This window comes from Phyllostomus discolor, chromosome 1 (genome assembly GCF_004126475.2).
Source record: "Phyllostomus discolor isolate MPI-MPIP mPhyDis1 chromosome 1, mPhyDis1.pri.v3, whole genome shotgun sequence".
Classification (NCBI taxonomy): Eukaryota; Metazoa; Chordata; class Mammalia; order Chiroptera; family Phyllostomidae; genus Phyllostomus; species Phyllostomus discolor.
In genome coordinates this window covers 83,575,736-83,601,729 of record NC_040903.2, presented here as the reverse complement: position 1 = coordinate 83,601,729, position 25,994 = coordinate 83,575,736, and the positions used below count along the sequence as shown (strand labels likewise).

Sequence of the window (25,994 nt, the reverse complement as noted above, 5' to 3'; positions counted from 1 at the left end):
ATCAAAAAACTATGGCACATTTACACAATGGAATTCTATGCAGCAGAAAGAAAGAAGGAGCTCCTACCCTTTGCAACAGCATGGATGGAGCTGGAAAGCATTATGCTAAGGGAAATAAGTCAGGCAGTGAAAGACAAATACCATATGCTCTCACCTTTAACAGGAACCTAAACAACAAAACAAAGAAACAAGCAAAATATAACCAAAGACACTGAAATAGAAGACAGGCCGACAGTGACCAGAGGGGAGAAAAGAGGGAATTTCAGGGGATAATGGGAAGGGTTTACAGGAACAAATTTAAAGGACACATGGACAAAAACTAGGGGAGGGTGGTAATGGGAGGGAAGTGGGGAGGGTTGGGTGGGTGGGCTGGATTGGGAGTAAAAGGGAGAAACCTGTACTTGAACAATAATTAAAATAAAAATTAAAAAAAGAAAGTATGATTTCAAATCAAAAGAGCTAGCACCTCAACCAAAATTGTATATCTGGCTCCTAAATAAGTATCTTCACTAAAATATTCAACCTGAGGTTATTATACAAGAGTACACTTGGTATCTTACCCCCTCCAAAATGGACTGACTGACATTCCCCTCCCTCCCTCTACCATTCTCTATGTACTGGAACTGCTGACTTAGGTGTTTGAGAATATTAGAGAAATATTTAGGGTAATAAGTTTTTGCATAGGCTAAGAATGCATTATTATTTTCCAACCTAAAAATTCACTTGCAACAAAGTGTTAAAAACTAATGACTAGATTCCAGTATAAAAAATACCTGTATTTTCCTTCCTCCATCAGAAACTTTAAAAAAAATTTGTAAACAATGAATGCATCACATAAATAAGAAGTCAACAGGTTTAATTTTATTGAATAAAGAAAGCTCACCCAGGGCTTACACAGATCACAGGAATACTTTAGATTATAATGGATAATAAATCAACAGCTGATCAAAAGAAAGGAAGAAAGCAGTTTATGTTTTCAACGTAGAAAAGAAATCTAATCACTACATATGTCTTGTAAAATTCTCAAAACAAGGTCTAGCTGAATTTATTGTTCAGCAGATTTTTTTCCCTTTTTTCAAGGGATGAAAAATGAGAGTCTATGTGTATACTACTGATTACAACTAATATAACAGCTTAGAGAAATCATGAGACAGAAGCATAAATGTAATATAAAAAGACAAGATTTTAAAATTGTATTATAGGACTATTAACTATGACCAGTGGAAAAGATACACTAAAACCAGCAGTGTGTTACACTAGTTCAAAACATAACTCACAGGCAGACCAAAACTGATGCTAGTTAAGGAAAATGGTCTGTTTTCAGGAAGTGTGTCCAGACAGACACCACCACAAAGAAACGCCAACAGTAACTATGTGGTCCCCTCTGGTTACTCCACGAAGTGTCAGAGGTGGAGGGGCTGACGAGCAGCTTAGGCTTTCTCCAGGGATTTGTAGTATTGCAACAGCACAGTCCAGGCCTTGGGAGCCATGAAACCGTCGGGAGGTTTCTGGCCATCCCGAGCAAGTTTGCGCATTCGTGTTCCTGAAATAAACTCAAAGTCTTCATGGCTGAAAGAGAAAAGGAAAATTATTTCACATTTTTAAACAGTTATAGGAAAATATTTAAAAGCATATGTTCCTTCTGTTCACAGTAGAAAAACTTATTGAAAAAAAGGACAAAATGTACTAGTGAATAGCAAGCTGATTTCAAATTTGTCATTGAGCAAAAATACCATACGCTGTCAAAAATTACCCAATTTCAGAACTGGCCAAAAATAGTTTAACTGACATTTTTACAAGATCATTGTATTCATGTGCCATTGTATACGGCAAGATCCCATGTATCCTTGTGGCCAGTTTTCCCCGACGGTAACATCTTGCAAAACTACAGCATCATATCACAATCAGGATATCGGCATAGAAACAATCTACCTGTCCTATCCCCATGACTCCAATTTTACTTGTGCTCATTTTCCAGCGTGTTTATTTAGCTCTGTGCAATATTATCACCTGTGCAGGTTCATTTATGCACCACAGTTAAGACACAAAACAGTTCTATAACCATGACGATCCCTTCAGTCACCCTTCTAGAACCGCATGCATCTCACTCCCTGCTCTCCAGTCCCTGGTAACTGCTAGTTTAGAACTAGAAACTTAAAAAAGAGAATTATATCTAATTTAGCTAGTGCAGATTCAAAACGTTTTAGGATGAATCCAAAAAGCCAAATGTGTACTGGAACATTAAGAGGAAAATTAGAATTTCACAATAGCAACAGTGAGCAGGTAGCAATAATTGCTCTTATTACATTGGTAAGATACCACAAAGATGGTGTTAGTTCTCATCTTCACAATATGAAAACACACAAAAGCCCTTACACCATTAAACACGTGGCACCTATGGCTAGAACACATACTTGTTTACTAGCAATTTCATCCTCTTCCCTCAAACTAGGGAACCAACTAGATAGCAGAGCGGCACCCAGCACCAGTTCTGAGTCACTGAAGTCACCAGATCACAGACCATGTTTACTCCTTGTTAGAATCCATATGTTCCCTCCCCACTTCATTACCTGTGGATTCCACCTAGGGATCCACTGAAATCATAAACTGCCAACTGGCCCTTCCTTCTACAGGTACACTAGGGATGTTTTAACTAATAACTACATTTCTAGGAATCTACATTAAGGAAATAATTAGAAATGCAGAGAAACATTTTGTGGAAAGAAGCCTATATGAAAGTTGTCTTATGATAGTCAAATATTATGAATAACCTAAAAGTTTAAGGTTCTAAATAAACGATGGGACAGCCCTGAGTTGAATTACATAATTATTAAAGTACAGCTAAGGGTGGGGAAAGATGTTCAGATGTAATTAATAGTAACCAAAATAATCAGAATACAAAATTTCACACAGAAAAACACTGCAATTTTGGTCAAATACAAGGGATGGAGCAGGGGGCCGGGGGGGGGGGGGGGGTGCGGAATGCTATAAAGAAATATACCCAAGTGTTAATAGCAGTTACTTCTACGAAGTGGTGTCATAGGTGCTTTTGATTTTGACCAGCATGGTTTCTGCAACTTTCTATAATAATGATTTTTATCAATTATCAATATTAAAATCAAATAAAAAATAAAATCATTATCAATAACAATTGTTGTAATAACAGCTTATTTTAAAAATCCCTATCCAAAGCAATCTGAAATAATTTTTTTAAAGATCTTATTTATTTATTTTAGAGAGGGAAGGGAGGGACATAGAGAGAGAGAGAGAGACATCAATGTGCGGTTGCTGGGGGCCGTGGCCTGCAACCCAGGCATGTGCCCTGACTGGGAATCGAACCTGCGACACTTTGGTTCGCAGCCCGAGCTCAATCCACTGAGCTACGCCAGCCAGGGAAATAATTTTAAATAATGTAACCTTTAATTAACCTGAAACCTCAATCATTTGGAACATCGCCCCAGTGAGCACAGATAAACAGTGCTGCTGTAGCCTCATGCCTCCTATTCTGGCCCCACAGTAGTGATAACGGCTGGTAATTCACACTCCAATGGCAGATGCAGGCAGTAAAGAGTACATCTGAAGAGAGATACAGATGCACAACACAGTCAGTAAATACTTACTGACCAGTGATCTACTGGCTTTCTAATTAGGAACCCAATAAATGTTTCTAATTAGAAACTCAATAAACATGAAAAAATGAAAAGGTGTACATACAGAAAAATGTTAGTGGTTCAATACAGGACTATTCATAGATTTAAATGAGTTGCTATTCTTCATCCTCTGGCAAAAAGTGGGGACACAGGATTTGTGATCAATCTGAGCAGCTTGCACATCCCTTTCTTTCTAAGTCTGGACTATTCACACTAGAAATTTCTGCATGCCCTTTGTGATCTCTTCAATAATCACATCTGCCTTCTTTCTGACCACGCTCACCTCCTCCAGTCAGGGGACCCACACTCCATTTTCCTAACCTGGTTCATTTAGTCTACGTGAGCTCTTGGGCTATCTCCTCAATAGCACTGGGCTCCAGACCAAGAAATAAAGTACTGTGATTTCCTCACACAGAGTCTGTACCAGACTCTGGTTTCTCTTGCTTTTCTGATTTTCACTGTCCGTATGCTCAACGACAGGCCTGGCTTACCGAGCTTCTGAGCCTCAGACCTGGTTCTATTACCACCATCCTCTACGCACCTCCTGCCTCTGGCCTGACTTGGCACCTGAAGCTACTGTTAGTTCCTCAAATCATTGATTCTGGTCCTGGATCTAGTTCTACCTCTTAGTTCACTGCTGGTCCCAATTATAACCTTTCTAATTTCGCAGTGAGGTATCCAGTCATTAGTGAAGACCCAGGCACCTCTAAAAGATGTCCGAAAGTTTTATTCTGGAATGCTATACATATAGCATGTGAATATGAATTCATGTGACACATTTAATCAGTCACTGGAATATCCATGTGACTGATTAATATCTCTTAATAGCAAGCAGAAGGCACTACTTTAACTCAGACATGTGACATCTTTCCCAGTCACCCTCTCTGCTCTTCCTATTCACTGCACTACATACAGGCAGGAAGATAGATGCACACACACACACACACACACACTCATTGTATAAACGGTCAACTCAGTTTTCAATGGCTCCCATTTTCTTAGGTGAAACATCTTTTAAATGTCTATACAGATTTTCAGGGATGATTGATGAGGAGGAAAGGATAACAGGTAATGCTGTAAAGCAGGCTGGATTCAAACAGTTTAAATCTAGGGGTGTCCCCCACTCCTATCATCTGTTCCACAGGCACATGGGCAGGTCACCACAGCTGACACATGATGTAACTGACTGTCCCTCTCTCACAAGAATGACTACGGGAGTGACTGCGACATAATGTGAGGAAAAGGAAAGGGCTGCACATGGGACGGGCCTAGAAAAGAAGCAAGACTATGAGCGATTTCACAAAAATTCAGAAAAGGCTGGGGTTAGAAACATAATTTGTAAGTTTACTGACCCTACAATAAAACCAAATTTGAGAAAACAGATAAGCTCAACAGAAGAAAAAGTATTTGTCAAAGGAAAAGCAAAAAAGTCAGGATGACTATATGAAAGTCATGGGAGAAATTTAAAACTTCTAAGGACAAACAGGAGCTCAGGAATATGACCACAAGGAAAGGAAAAAAACACGAAACACTGGATTTACAAATCAGATTCAAATCTTCTTGAATTTAAGAGTTTTAGTGGATGGAGAAAAACATGAAATGGTAAAATGGCAGAGACACACAGTGGAGAAAAGATGTGATTTTTTTTTCCTAAAAAAGGGAGTCTCAGTAAGTGTATAGGCAGAAGAAAACAAATAAAGAATGAAAAACAAAGGAGGATGAGAGCCAGGAGAGAGGAAGCAGGAGAGAAATGAAAAATGGAGAAGGTCTGGAATAAAGAACACAAGGAAAGGAGTTTGACAAAAAGGAGGGTCAGGAAAGAAGCAAAGAAGAAACAGTGATGATCTGAAGTTACGCGTAGAAGGGGAGGCAGTTAATGTTTCCGCAAAGACATACGGTTGAGTTCTGAGGGTAACAAGAAGCTGTTTGGGAATGAATTGATAATACTGTAGAATCCATCAACACAATCAACTTCTCTCCAAGCCAGAGAGGTTACCCCTGATAGGGTCAGCGAAGCCAAGCCTCACACGAAGTCAAGGGAGCTGCGGGGTCCAGATATCTGTCCAACTGTTATCTCAAAATCCTTGCTGCGGCCTAATGTAAAATCAGTTAGTTTAGCTGAGAATCATTTGCTAAAACATCAATTGCATGTTTCAATTCCCTAGGAGCTTCACTTACCAGCTCCCTAAATAAGCTTCATTGAGGAAAACTACGAACCTGGGGCTCTCTGGCCATGTAAATTTTAAATTTTGACTTCAGAAAAGCAAGCGTGTGTCACATGCACAAAGTGCTTGTCATTGACAGCAATGAGAAAGACACAAGAGCGCAGCAGCTGCTGGATGATTTTGTCTTGACTTTTTGATTAAAGGAAAAAAGCCAGAATAATTGAAGTCCTTTCTTTCCCCAGAATGCCAAGCTGTCTGAAATCCAGAAGTCTGCTTGCATTCCTTCTGAAATTGCATTTTAAAGCCAAGGTCCCTGGGTACCTCTTTCCCTGATGCTATTTCACACTCCATCTGCCCCACAGGCCACAGGCATTTCTTCATCCCATGAAACTGGAGTTCCTGCTTCCACATGGCGGTGGTTCTACTCCACCCTGGTCACAAAAACACGTTTATTTCCCTTTGCCTCATCACTGTACTTGCCACATAAGGATTTTGCTTTTTATCAGAAGTCAGATGCAAGGACCTGACACAAGAATTATTATGTATAATCAAATCGTAGTGTTAACAATTATATATTTAAGTGGCGATCTTTTTCTAGAAATAATTAAATCAAACAAGACTGGGGCATTCTGGGAATAATCTGAAATTAGCTCTGAACTTCACCTGTGAGTAATCAGGACTCTGCTGGAAGCAGAAAAGGCTACTGAAAAAAGGACATTAGGCTTTGACTACAAAGCAACTCTAATTAAACCATCTAATTTTACTAGTTAACCAATTCCCGTGGCACCTGAAAAAAGAAACACAAGTATGTTTGGGGGTTTTTTTCCTTTCTCAGACCCACTTGGCCACACATCCTTATAATCCACAGCTGAAAGAACGCCTGCTCTTCAAACAGGGTGGGTGAGGGAGGGAATTCAAACAGCAGGAAGGGGAAAAACCAGACCATCCAGCAGACTGTGTGGGACCGTGTGGGACCAGCATCTTGTCCCATGTAGGAGATACCACATTGCGGCCAGCACCTTAAATAACTCCAATGTACCATAACTCTTGGCTGCTTGCTAGAGATTTTAAATCTTTACAACCACCTCCATCTGGGCCCACATAGGTGGATCAGAGCCACCAGCACAAGCTGTTCACGGTGACAAGGCTGGGCTCAGCAGACAGCCCTTGAGGTGTATCTTCTGATCAGTCATATTCAATTAGGCCAGCTTTGAAAAAAAAGGGCTAACTAAATAACAAACAAAGGAGATTTCTTCACTAATATAACTAAAAATACTAATGGTAACTTATACGTGAATCTAATGAACTACTTTGGATCTATTTTTCATCCAACTTAAAAGCAACTTATATATAATACAGTGTATATCAAAAAACTACAAATTCTTAGGAATGAGGTAAAAAAAAGCATTTTTCAAAACAGATAAATAGCTATCTTTAACTTTCCAGAAACTAAAAAGCAATGGTTGATATCATACATGACAAATGTAATGACTTTTATTTTCAAACCAAAGACTAACTGAAATACACAAAACATTTAATTATCAGAAACTAATTAACTCAAATCCTTAATTCATCATATTTTCCTTCCAGCACCCAATTCTTATGAATAAGATTAGAGAACAGCTTCAATCAGACATTCAGTCAAATATCAAACTCCTGAAGTCGCCACAGTCAGCTCCATTTTCTTTACCATAAAGGGTGATGGAGTCTATGATGCACTGCAGTACAGAAAAACAGTATTTTTTGTTTCCTTTTTGTTTTTTTTTTTACTGAGGTGTAATTAATATGTACCATTATATTAGTTTCAGGTGTACAACATGATTAAATATCTGTATTGGGAAATGACCACCACAAGATGTCTAGTTTATCTGTCATCATACATGGTTACCAAAAACACATTTTTGGTCTTGTGATGAAAACTTTTAAGGACTACTTGCTCAGCAACTTTCAAATATGCGATACAGTATTATTATTAACTACAGTCACCAGGCTGTACATGACATCCCCATGACTTACTTATTTTATAACTGGAAGTTTGTACCTTTTGACTAACTTCACCCATTCCCCTCACCCCAGTCCAGCAACTACCAATTTGTTCTCTAATATCTCCAAGCTTGAGAATGGGTTTTTTTGTTTTTTTTTTTAATATATAGATTTTATTTATTTATTTTCAGAGAGGGAAGGCAGGGAGAAAGAGAGAGAGAGAGAAACATCCATGTGCGGTTGCTGGGGGCTGTGGCCTGCAACCCAGGCAATGTGCCCTGACTAGGAATCGAACCTGTGATACTGTGGTTCGCAGCCCGCGCTCAATCCACTGAGCTACGCCAGCCAGGGCTGCGAATGGGGGTTTTTAACTAAGTGCCAATGGACATGTTTCTAAAAAAACCCACATGGATCTTGATGAGCAGAATGTTGGGTTTCCATGCTCTCAACTAGAAAAGGGTACATCACTTTTCATCTGCTTCTCTAACAAGCTTCTGATTACTCAAGAATGGATCCCAATTTTCAAGAAACTAATCCTAATAGCTCTCACATGCCTATCACCAAATAAAACTGTCTGGGATGAGCACATGGCTGAGCTGCCTCTCAGCAGACTGTCCTGGACTATTCTGAGTGGCACACTGACATCCCTGGACACAGCTTCCTGTATAAGGCCTGCATCTAAGACAGGAGGCTATACAGACAGAAATAATACATTTTCAAAGGGTTTTTAAAAAGTAGTAGCCCAAACAGCTTAATTATTTACAAGTTAACCAGGAAAATTAAGTGAATCCAAGTACTACATTTTAGATAAAAAAGACATTGATCTAACTATATTAAACGATTTCCTTTCCATTTGTCACCAGGATTTCTTCTGTTATTTGCTTTCTACTTTGTGTCACATGTGACTAGCCTCATTTATTTAGAAGCTAGGATTTCTAGTCCTCTCAAAATGCACAGATCAGCTCCAATATGAAAGGAAAAAGCAGCCTCTGAAGAAAACTGAAGGAACGTCTATTTTTGATTTGCCGATAATGATGAAATAATGAAGAAGAGCATACGGTACCCTAACACTTCAATACTGTTATAAGCCACTGATTCTCCACAGAGGTGATTTTGCTGCCTTATCTTCTCTCCCCTTTCCCAGGGCCAACATCGTATACAGCCATGGACCCCAACCTTTTCAGCACCAGGGACCTTTTTCGTAGAAGACAATTTTCCCACAGACCAGGGTGGGGAGGATGATTTCGGGATGATTCAAGCACGTTACATTCAAGCTCACCTCCTGCTGTGCGGCCCAGTGCCTAAGTGGCCCAGACCAGTACCAGTCCATGGCCCAGAGGCTGGGGACCTCTGTTACAGTGGACAGGACAGGCCTCCATAACAAAGAATTATGTGACTCCAAATGTCAACAGAGCCAAGTCTCTGCTAAGTGGCATAACAGAAGGAAAAAATCAATGCATGAGACATATAATCGTGACTATTTCCTCCTGGAACTCTTCACAGTAAGCAATACCAGTGCCTGTGGGTACAGCACAGCCCTACAGTCAGGAGAGATCACAGCCAGATCTCCATAGAGCACCATTTGAAGGCACAAGTACAGAAAAATGACACCCATGGGTGCAAGGGAAAGGGGTGGGAAGGGGGGGACGCTAGGTGGGACAGGCAGATGCTTGCACCCACCTGCCCTGCATTCACCCTGTGTCACAAGGCACTCTCACTTGTGTGCTCTCTTTTTGTTAGTCGATGTTTAAATGGGAACCCTAATCTTGCACTTACCAAAATACAAAGAAGATTTATGAGAAAAAATTACAAAAAAAAAGTATCTCTAAAAGTCTGTAATTCTGAAAGAATGGACTTTAAGCTTGTAGTCCTAAAACAATTTCCTTGAGTCACTATTATAGTTAATATGAACCTACTTAACTTCCTAAGTATAAACAGATGATTTTTGTCATAATTCCTATCAACAATATCTTGCCTGAAATTTTTATGAAGCTGGTTCTTTGTCCCTAAGCCTTGTCTTACACTGGTATTTAGTCAAATCAAAAGCTACAAAATCATCAATTGCATAAAAGTTGGCATTGAATAACAGCCATTAATCAAACGTAAGACAACCTCACATGCGCATAATTAATAACTGTTTTCTCACCACATCAAAGACTATTGCCTTTCCATAAAATTTTAATCACTTTCCAACATATTCCCATCAACTTAATCGTATTTGAACACAATATAAAAATTTACAAAACTAAGTCAGTTTTAAAGCTTCCCAAGTTACAATTTATTAAGATCTGCTAACTCAAAAAAAATTCCAGGAAAATGAGCCACTTATGCAACTAATATAGAATTCATCATTGGAAAATCTTATGAAAACTGATGTAATTATTTAGCTTTTGAATGATTAAAAGAGAGACTTAAAGCAACACTACACAGAAAACATGAAAGTTATCAAGGGCCTCCCAGCACATCAGTCAACTAAGTACATACAGATGGGTCCTAGCACCCCGTGTGTGGTTAAATCAGCTGATCGTGCACAGATGCCACAGTGACGGAACACGTCGGCATAAGGAACATGTAAAAGAAAAGCTCCAATGGCTTAGGTTGGTTTCCTTAACTCGTAATCATGGAAATTCACCTAAGTTTTAAATATTTGGCCACTAGTTGAATGATTCTGTTTTTCTCTCCTCACTCTCTATGTGACTGATCATTACTTTTAAAACATCCTGTACACATTAAATACATAAATTGCATGCTGGGTGAGAAGCAAAGAGCTGCCTGGCCCAGCATTCCATCTCTGACACTGTTTTATAAACTTGTAGAAAGGCGAAGCTGGGAGCTTTCAAAAGAATATCCAAAGTAGGCTCCTCCCCAAACTAAGCATAGTAGTTCCCCCCTTATCTGAGGGGTATACATTCTAGGACCCATAGTGGGTGCCTGAAACCTCGGATAATATTGAAACCTATATATGAGGTCTCTCTGGAAAAAGTCCAGCCATTGTTAATATAATGAAAATGGTTTGCATGATATCAATGTAACCTGGCAGCCAAGGAGAGTGGACTGAAATGCACACACATGAACAATGACAACTTCACTGTACTAGTCAGTGGGGGTGGTAGACGCTGTTGAGTGAGCATGTGTACTGTGTGGTCATCACATTCAAAATGACTGAGCTAGCAGAGCAATGAATCTGCATCAAAATTTGTATTAAGCTTGAACATTCCTCTGTGGAAACTACTAGGATGATTCAGAAGGCCACAGCTATGGGTAACTGGAGACTGGCAGCTTCATCACAACAGGGCTGCTAATGCATCACATCTTGTGCAGAGTTTTTTGGAAAAACATCAAATCACCCAGGAGACTCAGCACCCGCTACAGCCCAGATTTGGTGCCCTGCATTTTCTGGCTTTTCCAAAAACTAAAATCACCTTTGAAAGGGAAGAGATTTCATACCATCAATGAGATTCAGAAAAATACAATGGGGCAGCTGATAGCAAGTGGGAGAACTGTGTGAGTTCCCAAGGTGACTACTTTGAAAGAAATTAAGACATCATTGTCCTATGCACAATTTTTCCTATATCTTGTATCTTCCTCAATAAATGTCTATTTTTCATAGTACATGGCTGGATACTTTCTGGACAGACCTCGTATCCCATGTTTTTTCCTATACATGCATACCTATGACAAAACTTAATTTATAAATTAGGCTCAGTAAGAGATTAACACTAGCTAATAATAAAATATAACACCTAGAACAATATACTGTAATAAAGGCTATGCAAATGTGTTCTCTTTCAAATTATATTATTAGTGTACTGCACTCACATTTTCATTCAAAGGAAGCACCTTATGGCTTCTCTTTGGCATATCAGAATCGCCAGCATCACTAGTCTCACACTCTGGAGTCATTATAAGTAAAATAAGCATTACTTGAACACATTGATGTGATTCTGAGACTGTCAATCTGATAACCAAGACGGCTACTGAGTGACTAAAGGCAGGGAACGTATACAGCACAGATACGCTGGACCAAGGTATGACTCACGTGCCCGGGCAGGACAGATGAGATGGTGTGCTTCCATCACACTAGTCAGGATGGAACACAATTTAAAACCTGTGGACTGTTTATTACTGCAATTTTACCTTTAATGTTTTTGGGCCAGAGGTGACAGCAAGGTAAGTGAAATGGCGGAGAGTGAAACTGCAGTTACAGGGGGACAACTCACTCTGAGTTAGACTCTCTGTGGGCGACCCTACATCACTGTAACCACAAAAGGACAAATTTGTACTCGAAACATTTTCACTTTCCCTAATATTTAATTTATATTTTCACTTTCAATCAAACTTTTCTGGTAATATGATTCAAGGTTTACCATATTTTTCTTAAAATTCACTTTTTATAAGTTTCTAAGGCATCTCTTTGGTAGACATAGTCTATTTACAACTCTTAGCACACCACTTTGATAGCTGCGTGTTTTTTGACAGTGAAATCACAGTGTGTGTGTGTGTATGTGAGTGTGCACAGGGTGGGAAAAAGTAGGTTTAGCATTGTGAGTACTTGAAACAGTTTATTCTTGCATTATTAGTTATTAATTATCATATTATTTTCCACACAGAAAACTGTAAAACTGATTTTGCCCCACCCTGTATGTATATATAATATATACACAAGCACACACACATTTTTAGATCAAAACAAAACAAAACGTGCCATGATTCAGAACTATTTCTAGGTGCTGGCAAACCCTGATTTTGTATAAGGGTAAAAAATGTTGTGCTTTATCACAAATGTATCTCATGGTGTGGTTTAGAAGTATACTGAAATCTGGGCCATACTTCAGATGTTCAGAAAACTAAGAGTCTAGAATTGCTCCACTCTCAATTTCCACACCCAGGCCACAGGGAACCCTCAGCTCTTCCACGCTTGCCCGCACCAGTTACGTACGCCTTTCCTCCTCCCTGACTCGGGTTTTTCCTGCATTTTAGCTCCAGTTCATCACTCAGAGAAGCCTTCTAGCATCCAAACTTTACATTTTTCCAGAATTATTTATGTCATTAAATGAGAAGCCAACAAGCTCCTCTGATGATAGTCTTTTCTTTATCTAGACAAATTTCATTTACCTCAAAGAAATTAAATGACATATTTATGTCCTTTTTAGAAACAGGAGAATGTTTTAATTTTTAATAAGGTTTCTCCTGCCATCTTGTCCCCACCATTACAAAATGGCCCACAAGAAAAGACCCAGGGCCAAGGTCAGGTCAAGATCATTCCTGAGCACAGAGTCAACTGTCAACTACCATGGAAAAAAGAATGAGAGCTCTTATTGGTTCTATTTGCTGAACATGAATTATAATCTGTACTAAAGAAGCAGGTATACTAAATAAGTGGACGTAATTATACTAAACAGCGTCAATAAAAAAAAATCACGTGTACAAGTACCTACTAAGACATAAAAATAACAAGGTACTACAGATCATGGGAAGAACTATAGATTTTGAACCAGGAGGGAACCATCTTGTCCATGCCATCATTCTAGAGATGAAGAAACAGGGCCAGAGATCACACAGGACTCTCAAGTTACATGGCAAGGATGGGCTAGAACCCATGATTTCCCCCTGCCTTCCCCTCCCTTCCCCTCCCTTTTTTAAATGTATTGATTTTAAAGAGAGAGGAGGGGAAGGGAGAGAGAGAGAGAGAGAAAAATCAATTTGTTATCCCACTTATGCATTTATTGGTTGCTTCTTGTATGTGCCCTGACCGGGTATCGAACCCACAACATTGGGCCTTTGGGACAATGCTCTAACCAACTGAGCTACCCAGAAAGAGCAATTAAAACCCATGATTTCTGATTCTAAAGCCTCACCTTGCCACTCTAAATTATAGAGTACAGTACCTATTGGTATCATCTACAGCCAGAAATACAACTTGGTCAGTCAAAGGGAGATAAATCCATTCTCAATGCTACCAATAATTTGTACTAAAAGCTTGTTTGTGGCTCCTCCTAAGATCTCTGAAGAAAGAAGATGCATTCTTAGTGTTCAGGAGAACCAGCTGTGGGGTCACTGTGCTTGGCTCAACTGCTGGGCTGCCACTTACTGACTCTGTGACCTTTTACAATTATTTGACCTTTGTATGCCTCAGCTTACCACTGGTCTCTATAACAGGGATATCAGTACCTACCTCTTAAGATTGTTATAGGGACTAATTAAATTATATCTGTAAAATAATTAGGAGAGTGCCTGTCACTTAGTGATTGCAAGAATATTAAACTCTCACGGCACAGGCGCTGTGGGCTTTAGCAGAGTAATAATCATCACTAAGTCCCTGGACACTTCTGTATGCTCAGTAAGATACAGTGGATACAGCAGACATAGACACATCAATACTGCCCTTAAAAACCTCACGACGAAAGTAATCATGAACCATGTGACCAGATTCAATTTTTATTTCTAACTTCTGGAATATGAAGAAATTAGTGTCCTTGATTTGTCTTTCTCTTAAATGGACACAACAAAGCTTGTCAGCAAAGTTGTTTTAAAATAAACCAACACGTTAAAGCCCCGGGAGCAGCTTAAAACACAAGGTATTTCATAGATTTGTGCAGCGAATGTAAAACTTACTGATCCGAGTCATAGTAGTCCATACGCTTCTTTTTTTTGTTGTACGCTGCGACGCGAAAGGGAACTATTTCCAAAGTGATCAGGCCAGGGGCCATGGTCAGCACCTTGGCGCCATGGGTTGGCTCATACAGATCCTTCCCCGTTTCCGGGTGAGGCATGCCAGCGGGGTCTCGTCCAACGATGTAAAAGTTGGCTCCTGCAACCATGCGCGCTCTGCAGTGCCACTGGACCTGGAATGAAAGTTTTCATGTTAGATCACTGTGCTTTTATGACCAGTCCTTAGAAGGAGTAAATGAGTAATAAATGCATGTACTTCCTATATAATCCATTTCTATCAGGAGGAAATCTCAACAAATTTAAGCGAATAACTTGGGAAGCCAGAAACACAACTGGCAACCTCTCCCCCTCAAAAAAAATCTAAAAGTATAAATGTGTATGAGTGTTTACACATATATATTTATATATTTTACATATAGGAAATATGTGAGCACATATGTGTCTACATGTATGATTCTATGCAATTACTAGATATCATTTATATACAGTTCAAAATCTTGTCCAGGAGGTTAGAAGTCAGGGTAGTGGTTGACCCTTTGAGGGAAGCAACTGGAAGGGGCTTCTGGGAACTGGTAATGGTAACATTCTGATGTTCTTCTGTAGCTTTTTTGACAGGTAAATTGACAAATAAAATTATGTATATTAAAGAATACAACATGATGAGTTGTTAAGTGTATACACCACGAAATACTTACCACAATCAATTAAATAACATATCCATTACCTCACATAGTTAACCTTTGTCTGTGTGTTGGCAACACAGGATCTACTCTCTCCGTGAATTTCAAGCACACAACACAGTGTTATTAACTCTAGTCACCTGACTACACATTAAATCCTCAGAATTTACTCATTTTTAACCTAAAGTTTGTACCATTTGACCAATTCTGGAAGTAAGAGCTAGTACCTAACGCACTCTGAGGTCAGTTCTAGGAGTCCCTGGTCATATTCTGTTTCCTGACCCAGAAGCCGGTACTGACAACCAGACGGTGCTCGCTGTGAAAATGCAGTGAGCTGTATGTACACTGTGACTTATGCACTTTTTCTATATTGTACTTTAATAAGTTAAAAAAAACACTGAATGAAAATGACAAATTATTTGGAGACTTCTACAAACTGGTACTGAGGAAACTATGAAGCTCAGTGACAACCACCCAAGATACCAGGTGAGAACTAAACAAGGCATTTGCCTGCAATGAGAAAGTACCTCTGAAGCCTAGACTTTCACATTAAGACATTGTTTAAAAACAAAAATTAGTCTAAATTGCCCTGGCTGGCATAGCTCAGTGGATTGAGCGCGAGCGTCGAACCAAAGTGTTGCAGGTTCAATTCCCAGTCAGGGTACATGCCTGCGTCGCAGGCCATGACCCCCAGCAACCACACATTGATGTTTCTCTCTCTCTCTCTTTCTCCCTCCCTTCCCTCTCTAAAAATAAATAAATAAAATATTTAAAAAACAGAAAAACAGAAACAAAAAAAATTAGTCTAAATTGTAAGAGATCATCATTCTCATTAAAATTTGAAGTACAACCCAAAGTTTAAGCGACTTGGCCAATAAAGCACAGAGCAAACCCAGGTCTAGCAATCTGTTTTTAGCTCCTTTTCTGTGTAAAATTCCATTATTTAGTGATTTTTACAAAACCATTTCTGTTCTGCATGAAAATAAGGCCTACCTACATAACGAACACTACACATACTTTTCATTTTCTCTTGAAACAGGTACTTGTGTATTTATCAACACATTTAGAAAGTGCAGTAGCATGAGGGCAACCTCCTCCCCACCCCTGAGCTGGTCACTCCAAGAGTCTGTTTCTCAGTTGTTTCCCCTGATATTAACCTCTTTATTCCCAAATGACATCCACACACTGCTATGTTTTGGCTGTTTAATTTTAGATATTATAAAATGTACACATCATTTCCACATTATTTTTCCTACTATAAAAGGTAAGGTTTGGCTTTTATCCCACTCTCATTCTTTATCCCATTTATCCAATAAATAAAGTGATATCTATATTTTTGGTGAAATCAATATTCACCTGTAAAAACAGAAGTTTTAAGTAAACTAACATATGAAACATGTGAGGACACAGAATAGTACCTGGTTGTTGGGGGAAAGCCCCAAAAGTCCAAATTCAGGAGTGATTCCAAAAAACTGACGTGTAGCCTTATTCAAATTCCTAAGAGCTTTAACAGAAGAAACTTACATATGCAGGCAAAGCAGCTGCTCCCAGTGGTAGCTGGCTGCGGAAAATCCACAACCTTCCCAGGCCAGGGTCCCTTTTTATAGGGGGTTAGAGTAAAACCAAATGGTGGGTAGTCACAAACACCACCAGGAAGAACAATGCATTCCTCAGCTAACATATAACGTCAGGTAGTATCCACACCCTATACATTCATTAACCTCATTCCTGGGGCATGGCGTTTATCTTTGGGAGTTATTCCAGTCTTCTGGGTGGTCAGCTAAGTCTGGGGCTATAAAGAATTAAACAGAAAGCCCAACATTTCCCAGCTACATTTGCTGCCTTTGCATCTCAGTACTACACTGGTACAAAGCAAAATGTTAGCTATTATTACCTTTATTCTCCTCCTTGTACAACCGTTTGTTTTTCCTAGAGTTAATAATTGTCTTGATTTTTTTCACTCACTCAGTTTTCCATATACTTCTGTGCCTATGTACCTTGTACCATCCTTCTTCCTGAACACATAGTTTAATATAATTCCCAGCCCCCCATGCAGTGTGGCCAGGTAGCTGAGTTCCACCCAAAGGAATGAGTGCCCAAGTGATGTGTGCCACTTACAACTGGAACATTAAAAAGCCTCCTGAGCATTACATTAATTCTTGTCTCCCCATTTGCCAGCTGAACAGAGAAGACTCCAAGGTCCTACTATAACAGGGTACAGCCAAGAGGGGGACCCCAAACAGGGATTTGGAATGGGGTCCAGAACTCAAGGTGTTTGGGAAATATTAAGATGTCCTCACTGCACCCCCGGCCACCGTGTGGGTTGGGGGAAGGGACAAATGGAGCAGGGCTGTTGAGAGCTGTTTTGCATAGCAACAGCCTTGCAGCTAACCTCTGGTGTGGTCATTTAACATATCTATAACCTTTAACTGGTTGCATAGATATGTTAAACAGCTGTGGCCATGCTCTGAGCCAGGGAAATGGAAGTAACTTCCCCACCAAGATGTAACTGGGGGGCAGGTCCCCCAAGTTACAATGCATGTGTGGGAGCTTGGAGATTTGCTCCATGACATGGGGCCAAGCCTGCCCAGACTCACAATGGCAGCCCAGTAAAGCTGGAAGGATAGTGCTGGCAAATGTAGCTGATTGTAGGAGTCAGAAATGGGGCTGCAGAAGAACATTGGCACAGGGATTTAAAATTCAGACACGGCAGCCATTGAGAAGAGAACCACTTGGTCTTTAGCAGAGTGGGGACCCCCACGGCCATTGTGCAGAGGGGACCACAGAGCTGTGGCAATAAAAAGGAGAGCCACACAGCTTTGCCAGAGTGGGGACCCCCGCAGCTTTAGTAGGGGGAACCACCACCCGGCTTTAGCAGGGATCCTGGCAACACAGCTGATGGTGCCAGGAACCGAGGGAGGCCTACCAGCCGAGACGGAGTACTGGGAAGAACTGGAGGCTGCCTGAGCCACGGACTTCTATTTCTTTTCCTGAGATACAGCACCCCGAATTGGGCAAAGGGGGGAAGGAAGAACTCTGTGTGTTTGTGGGTGTTTTAAGGGTCTTTGGGGTTTTGATGAAGACATTAGGTCACTACTTTAAGTATGTACAGTATTAAATAAACATTTCCTTTCCTTTTCATGAATCTCTGGCATTGAGAGACATCTTTCCCCTGGTGGCGGACATAATGAACCTGGGGGGTTCCTTTTGGTAATAGTATATCGTCCCAGGCCCCCCCTTGTGTTCTGTAACACTACAACTACATCTTTTTCCGCGATAGCATTAATTCAGCACGCATTGAGCTGCAACAGTTCTGTCTGAACAAAACGGCAGAGCATGACGCTAACGGGCCTTTGTTCCCCTATATGCCGCTTCTTTCCCTGCCCGCCTCAGATCCACAGGAAAGTTCTGCTCACTCCCCTCTGCCCCTTCATAGTTGTCATACAAAGATCTTTGCTAGTTCAGACCCAGAATTTTTATCAAGAGGTCAGAATTTTATCATCAATCAACCACTGTACAACACTACTTCAATGAAAAATCTCTTCTGCTTCATGTGATTACTAGCTGCTTACATAGCATTAAACTAAAAAGGCAGTTCTCTGAATTTAGGTGAACTTACTTTGCTCATTAAGTATGTATGCCTAGACATTTAAATCATTCAAGGACTAAAATTTCCATAAACTGGGAATACATGGCTTAATTTTAATATTTAAGGGAGCTCAGATCATTTACTCCAACCACGTCTACCCTCTTAAAACAAGAGGAAACTGAAGCTGAGAAAAATTAGCAACATATTGGGGTTGGTCACAAAGCATGTGGTGGGTGGCAGCAGCCAGTTCTAACTGTCTTGTAAATTACCAGTCAGTTGAATTGCTCTTGGACTTCTAGAGGTTACTTAAGTAAATTAAAGGTAAACATACCGAATAAGCAGTCATTCTCCTGCAGGTGATCTGAAGTGTTTTACTTTACATTTTAGTGAAAGGTTTCTTTATGAGAATACTTTTAAAACTGTAACAAAAGCGAACAAGCAAAACATATGTAACTCTTCCAAGAATACCTGGTGTGAGTTAACTTCTACTCTGCTGAAAAGGTAATATGCTTTAATCAAGAGAATTCAAGTCAGTCCAGAGCCATTGCTGTGACTGGTTAAGCACACAGGCTTTAGATCAGGCTGTCCTAGATTTGCATCCCGACTTTGCCTCTCACTAATTGAGTACCCTTAGGCAAAAATGAGGATAATACTTAACACATTAGGATGGATGGGAGATTTGAAAGCAAGAAAGACAGCACCTGGCCCTCAACAAAGGACACATATTGCTTCAGTTACTATTATTCTGTAAAACATTCTGGCAATCCCAGTTGAATTGCTCCCTAGCCAGTGTTTCTAAAAAAAATCCATTTGCTCTATTGAAAAGATGACACACTGCTTGGAAGACAGTCACTGAAAACCAGTAAGAGCTGCCTGTTCTTCTCTCCAGTAGACTGAGGTCAGGATGTGTTATTTATCTCTTTGTGCCCAGCGGCTTGCAAGATGTCTGGAACACTGAATGTATGCCAAACAAGTACAAGGTGATGTCTGATGGCTTTCTATATAGCCTTCCAAGAACCAGTAAATGGCCAGGCTAACTACAAATGACTTATTTCCTGCTTTACTTGCATTTGTGTGACAAATAACAAATAGCTTTGCCACTTTTTGTTCTGATTATAAAAGCAATTTAATTCACATTTGGCAAATACTGCTGGACGCCTACACACGGCTGATACCTCTTTGCCCTGATCTCCCCATTCTGTGAGGATGTGACGGGCAGGCCCACCCTCCCCCCACCCTGCTTTTCCATCTTCCTCACCACACAACCACACAGGGTGCGAATGATGGGCCCTCACGGGAAGTCTGCTGGAGGTTTTCTGAAAAGCTTTTCTTCCCTAATAAAATTCTCAACTCTCATTTATCTGAAACATCTAAACTTCACCTTTATTTTGGCTGGAAAACAGAACTCTAGATTACCAGGCTTATTTTTTAATTTTTTACTTGTTTTTCCTAATGATGTTAACCCATTGCTTCCAGTTCTCATTGCTCCTGAGAAGTCAGGCATCATTTCCATCATCTCCTCAATGTTCCCTCTTCATCTCTCCCTCCCTCCACCACTCTGCTTTTAAGGTTCCTCTTTATATCATGCATTTTCAGCAGACTGACTACTATGTGCCTAAGTATGGTTTTCTTTGAATTTATTTTTCTAAGATTGTAGGCTTCTTGAATTTTTAGGTTAATGCTTTTCACAAATTTCAGAAAACTTTCAACAACCATTTTCTCAAAACCCTTCTCTGCCTCACCATCTCTCCCCTCCTCTCATTACTCCAATTGTACATGTGTTAGGTGACTGATACTGTTGATAGTCACTGAGGCTCTGCTTTTTCCCCATCAATTTTCTCTCTTTTTCCCAAATAATTTCTATTAACCTAACTTCTAGCTCACTGACCTTTTCTCCCAACAACTCTAGTCTAACTTTAAGTCCATCCAATAAATGTTTTCATTGCAGGTACTATACTTTTTGAGTCCTTGACTTTCCACTTGATTTTTCTTAATTTCCATTTTTTCTGAGATTCCACATCCATAGACCATATTTTCCTTTAAAAAGCTTCAAATGCTTTCATTTGCTAATTCTAACACTGGCATCAGCTCAAGGTATATTTCTAGTGACAGCTTTTATGCTGCATTATAGTCACATTTTCCTGTTTCTTCACATTTCCAGCAATCTGTACCGTAGGCTGGAGTTGTGGGTGACTGCTTTGTGGAGTCTCCATTGCGTTTTTTCTTCAGAGCGTGGAGCTTCATTCTAGCAGACAGGTAAGACGCACCTCTTCTTATCCCTCTGAGGCGTGGCTGTAAACCATGTTGGGCAGGCCCAGTCTAGCCTTTTATGCCAACTATCAATCTATTGCCTCTCAACTCCAAATTTACCCTTCAGTACTTGACATAATGTATGCCTTTCCTAAAGTATCCGTCTTTCAACAAAGTATCCTAAAAGTATCCTAAAGTAGCTGCCTTTCAACGGCAAGTATAATGTGATGCTTTATCAGTAGAGGACAGCATAGGGACACTGGGAGAGGAAAAGGGTATCAGTGGCACCGGTGTTGGGGATTACATGGTGGCATTCGGGTCCAAGAGCACACCCAAAGTGCATAACCCTTCACAACCTCAGAGCCTGAGCCTGAACCCAGAGATCACCTCGAGGCAGCCCTCCAAATGCAGGCGCCTGTGCACCCAAGTGCCCCACCAGCAGGGGCTCCCTGACTCCCTTCTGTTGCTCATCCACAGGCCTCAGCCTGGGCTCATTTGTGCCCAGAGGACTGTTTCCGGCACCCCTTTCAGCTCAGGTATCACACATTGTGCACCTCTCTGGCAGCAAGAGGGCTCCCAGATGCCCCAAGCCATTCTGGGCACTAGTCTGTCTGCCTCAGTTAGCCTGTGCACCAGAGGGCTGTTTCCTCTTTCAGGCTTCTGTGAACCAGTGTGATCCAGGCAATCCACTGAATTTTTCCACCTTCCCCTGGGGTAAAACCATGCCTTTTTCAATGAGGTCCGGAGACCACCCTCAGGAAGTGATCCCTTTTACAAGTTTGTCCTTCCTTCGGTAATCTCCCTCAACCCTAGGGTACCCATTAGAGTTCACTTTACATTTTTTATAGTTACTTCCCTATTGAAGTTTAGTAACTCTCTAAATTGCCCCTATTAAAATTCTGTGTGATTTCCACCTCCTAACGGGACCCAGACAAATACACTGTCCAGGGTAATGGGAGGTCTTTACTCTCAAGGCATGTTTTTCTGGTGCCTCAGCACAATGCTTGGGATGTTAACAAGGTCTCTCCACTTGAGTTGAGCTGGAATGTCATCTTCCAACACTATGTAACCCAACCTCGAGCGTCCTCATTCCAGCCACTCTCCCTCAGTCTATACAGAGTCTTGTCCTGAACAGAAGCAGTCCCAGGAACCACGAGGGAACATCCTCATGGCCTTCTGGTGCTCAGCTCTGTGCTGCCCTCTCCTCTCAGGTAAGTACTCTGCAGGTCTCAGTGGCTCCAGCAGGCCCGAGATCCAGTCTCTGCCTCCCCAGCTCAACGGGACCACCGTGTTCCACCCAGATTCCCACAGTCTGTGCTGCAGTCAGGGAATTATCCCCAGGCACAGAACCAGGGTAAACACGGGGTTCACTGTGAGTGCTTCCCATCTCTCGGGATTGCATTCCTGTGCACTGCCTGTTTTCCAGTGCTCCAAACAGGTGTTTCACACACTTCATCAATTTTATAGTTGTTTTCAGCAAGAGGGCAAGTCCCGTATCCATTACTCCATCATGGCCAGAAGTGAAAGTCTACATATATTTTGAAAGTGAAAGGAAAAGCATTTTGGTAGACAAACCAGGCATGGATTATGAGAGAAAACGATGATTCTAAGGTTTCGGAAGGAACCGTGATTAACTGAGGGGTGGACGCTAACGATAAAGCAGATGCGGAGGGGTAAACAGAGGCAATTAACATCTTAGACGTGTTAAATCTGAGCTGTATGTTAGACACTCAAGGTGGTAGGATATATGGGTTTGGAGTTCAAAAAGGATATAAATTACAGATGGTTGTCCGAGCATTATCAGCACTGAGGTATCTAAAGCAGGGAACTGGGTGAGACCACCACAGGGAGCTATATGGGTGGGTAGAGAGGAAAGGAAAAGTGGGGACTGAGACGTAAAGAAATTAAGAGATCTGATTATTTCCTTAAGAAAAGAAAGATGAGCCAAAAACTATGCAATTTTAAGACTTCAGTTATCAAATCACTTCCCAAAAAATTATCCCAGTTGAACTACTTGTGGATTATTTGGCTCTCTTATGTATCACTGAGAGTGTGAGAATGTAAACTAGTATAACAATTTTGGAAAAAAAGTTGCATTACCATTTCAGGTTGGATATCTGCATCTCACCAGACCCAGAAACTCCACTTCTAGGAGAAACTCCTGTACACATGCATGAGACACACACCAAAAAATTACAGTAGTAGCTCCATTCACAAGAGCAAAGAATAATATAAAACACAGAACACATGCAACAAAAGCATGAATGTTGCAAATGGAAAAAAAACAAATTATGGTATATTCTAATAATGAACTCTGCCATACATATGAAATGACTGAACTGCAGTGCCATATACAATGACATGGAAGAATTTTAGTAACATAAGGGCACCCCTAAGTGCAATAATATAGCAACAGAAAAACAAGTCTCCAAAGACTATATAAGGTATTAGACCCTTTTAATAAAGTTGGAAAATAAAGCTAATATCACATAAGCATATGTACATGTGACAAAAATGTGTATGTATGTGTGTAAAGGTAAGAAAATAAAAAATACAAAATTCAAGACTGTGGCTACCTGGAGCTGGAGGAAAACAGCAGGAGAGTCATTTGAAACTATGGTTTTCTAGGCTAAGGCTAGACCTAAGCTACAGGCTCACAAAGGAAAAAGCTGGCCCAGCAAACAAGCTGCTCTGTTTCCCTCGGCAGTCACAAAGACCTTCCGAGGGTTCCTCAGAGTTGAAGTCAGGGACAAGGCAGATATTCACGTGCACAGTGGTCAAAGCTTAAATAGTACACTCTCTTACTCTGCTTCTGTGAATGCAAACTGGTATAAAATTTCTGAAAGGCATGTTGATAAATGTCAAAAACCTAAGCAATACTAGTTCCAGATGGGACAGGTAGGAGAACCTGGGAAAGCAAGTCATGCTTCTCAGGTCAGAGGTAATTCACAGCTGTTCACTCAATAACATACCTAGAAGCAATGAGAATTTACACCACCAGCTTATGGACCAAAGATGACAGTGCACCATACTCCACAAACAACCATTAATCTAATTCGAGCATCTGAAGTCCATGCAAGGCTGTTTACAACGCAATAGTAATTTATATTCCCACCGTGTTTTTACTTTCTATAAGTTAAGTGGTGGAAAACTTTATTAAGGTTCCTATTTCCCAACAAAAATTAAGTAGATAGGGGGCCTACACATCATTTAAAATAAACCTAAAAAAAGAAAACACATTTCTTAAAATGTAACTCAAATTTCACCTAATCTGTTTCATAGAGTTCCTAGCTCACACTGTTTAAATGTGTTTCAAATTCCACAAACCACAAGATTTTGTATTCATCACACAAGCCGGAAGACAATTAAAGGATGTCTAAACTTTACCAAAAAATTCACAAGATCTAAGATCTCCACAGTAGTCTGGCTATATTTTTAAAGTTTTACCTAAAATGTTTTATTTTTTCCTTCCCTTTTGTGTTTTATCATCCTTAACTAAAACATGAATACACCTCTTGAACAGGAAAGACTTCTGTAAGTTATGGTTTCTTAACTAAGGAAAATTATTCATTGTCTGAAAAACATAATACTCCTAAAAGATAATAGTTAAAAACAAACAAAAAGTGAAATAAAAACTTGAGAAGATTAAAAAAAAGACTTGTAAAACATCTTCACTGAAATTATTCTCTTTTTGCCACTAGACAAGAACATCCTTGTTGGATATGTAAAATCAGTGACTCCTTTAGTCTAAAGATGCATTTAAAAGCAGACTACTTAAAGGAGCTAGGTGGTGGAAAGAAGGAGGTGGGAGTGGGAACACCAGGAAGACTAACACAAATGCCAAGCGCTGACTAATACTGAGGTTCAATAACTATTTCACTTGCCTTCAATTAAGGTTTGAGAACTGCCTTATCAAATTAAGTGTATATCTTCAATTTTCCTTAATTAAAAATACTGAGCATAGTGAATAAAACAATTTTTAAATCCAGCTAAAAAATTCTGTTAAGCAAAACTCATACATTCAACTGGTTTATAAAAGAACTTCAGGCACAAAGACTATTTTTTTAAATAAGTTAACATGTTTTCTTTTTCAAACTATCAAAAATGTACTTGTTTTAAACACTACTAAAATTCTTTAGAAAGTCATGGACACAAAAAATCAACATTTACACTCATCTCATGAATTCCATGTTGAAACACCCTTCTCTTCTTTGTGCATTACATTATCACATCACTTAAGCATTCATCTATTTTCTTGAAATTCCCAAATCATAACAGCCTGCCTCTTGATTTCTCAGTGGGAGGCGTTGTTTTAAACTCTCCAAGTGACTGGGAAAATGTAGAGAGACAAATGAAAGAGGAGGTTCATCCTTGGCTCCAGCCACTGCCGCCTTTCTGTCGTCTTTGTACGACGAGTATTCTCCGTGGCTCTGCCACTTCCTGCTACTCTGTGCGGGCACTGAGCGGTGTTCAGTCCTCCAAAATTCCCATTTCTGATTTCCAGTGCAAAAGTTATGAAATCTATTTAGATGGTTTCATTCTCTAGCTTGAAAATGAGAATTAGATACACCTTAAAATTACTCAGATTACACAGTCTTAAGAGTTAAAAGGCAGTTTTGGTTTGTGAAATCCAAATCCTTCATTCCGCAAATCAAGACACTGAGTCCCAAACACACAAAATACAGACCTACCCAAACATTTCCTCTGCCTGAAAGGAAGCTCAGTCTTCAAAATGACATTATTCAGATGTAAGAGATGTATTTGTTTGGAACCCATCAGCAAACGAACTACTTTTATTCTCGTAAATTACCTTGCCCTGGCTGGGCGCCCAGCCTGGAACAGTGGGTGAAGCAAACGCCCTACCGCCCAGGCACCCGTCCTGCTCCTGCCCCCAAGCCTAAGAGCCCCCAAATTTGCTTCTGATTAAAGCAAGAAGGGCTTGATTTTCTTCTTCCTCTCTACTTTCTCACCAATTATTACTTCAAGGAACCAAAGAAAAGCGACC

General features: G+C 40.2%; 1 protein-coding gene across 2 annotated transcripts in view; it reads right to left on the bottom strand.

The window, feature by feature from the left end:
* Nucleotides 1–839: 839 nt before the first annotated feature.
* PAPSS1 (3'-phosphoadenosine 5'-phosphosulfate synthase 1) overlaps nucleotides 840–25,994 on the bottom strand; it is a 90,679-nt gene continuing 65,524 nt past the window's right edge. For both annotated transcript variants that reach the window (XM_028506577.1, XM_036025596.1), the window contains exons 11-12: nucleotides 14,414–14,643; nucleotides 840–1,569 (exon numbers count right to left, since the gene is read on the bottom strand). In XM_028506577.1, the coding sequence (XP_028362378.1) occupies nucleotides 1,431–1,569; nucleotides 14,414–14,643 (369 nt within the window). In that variant the 3' untranslated portion in view covers nucleotides 840–1,430. The remainder of the gene's footprint in view (nucleotides 1,570–14,413; nucleotides 14,644–25,994) is intronic.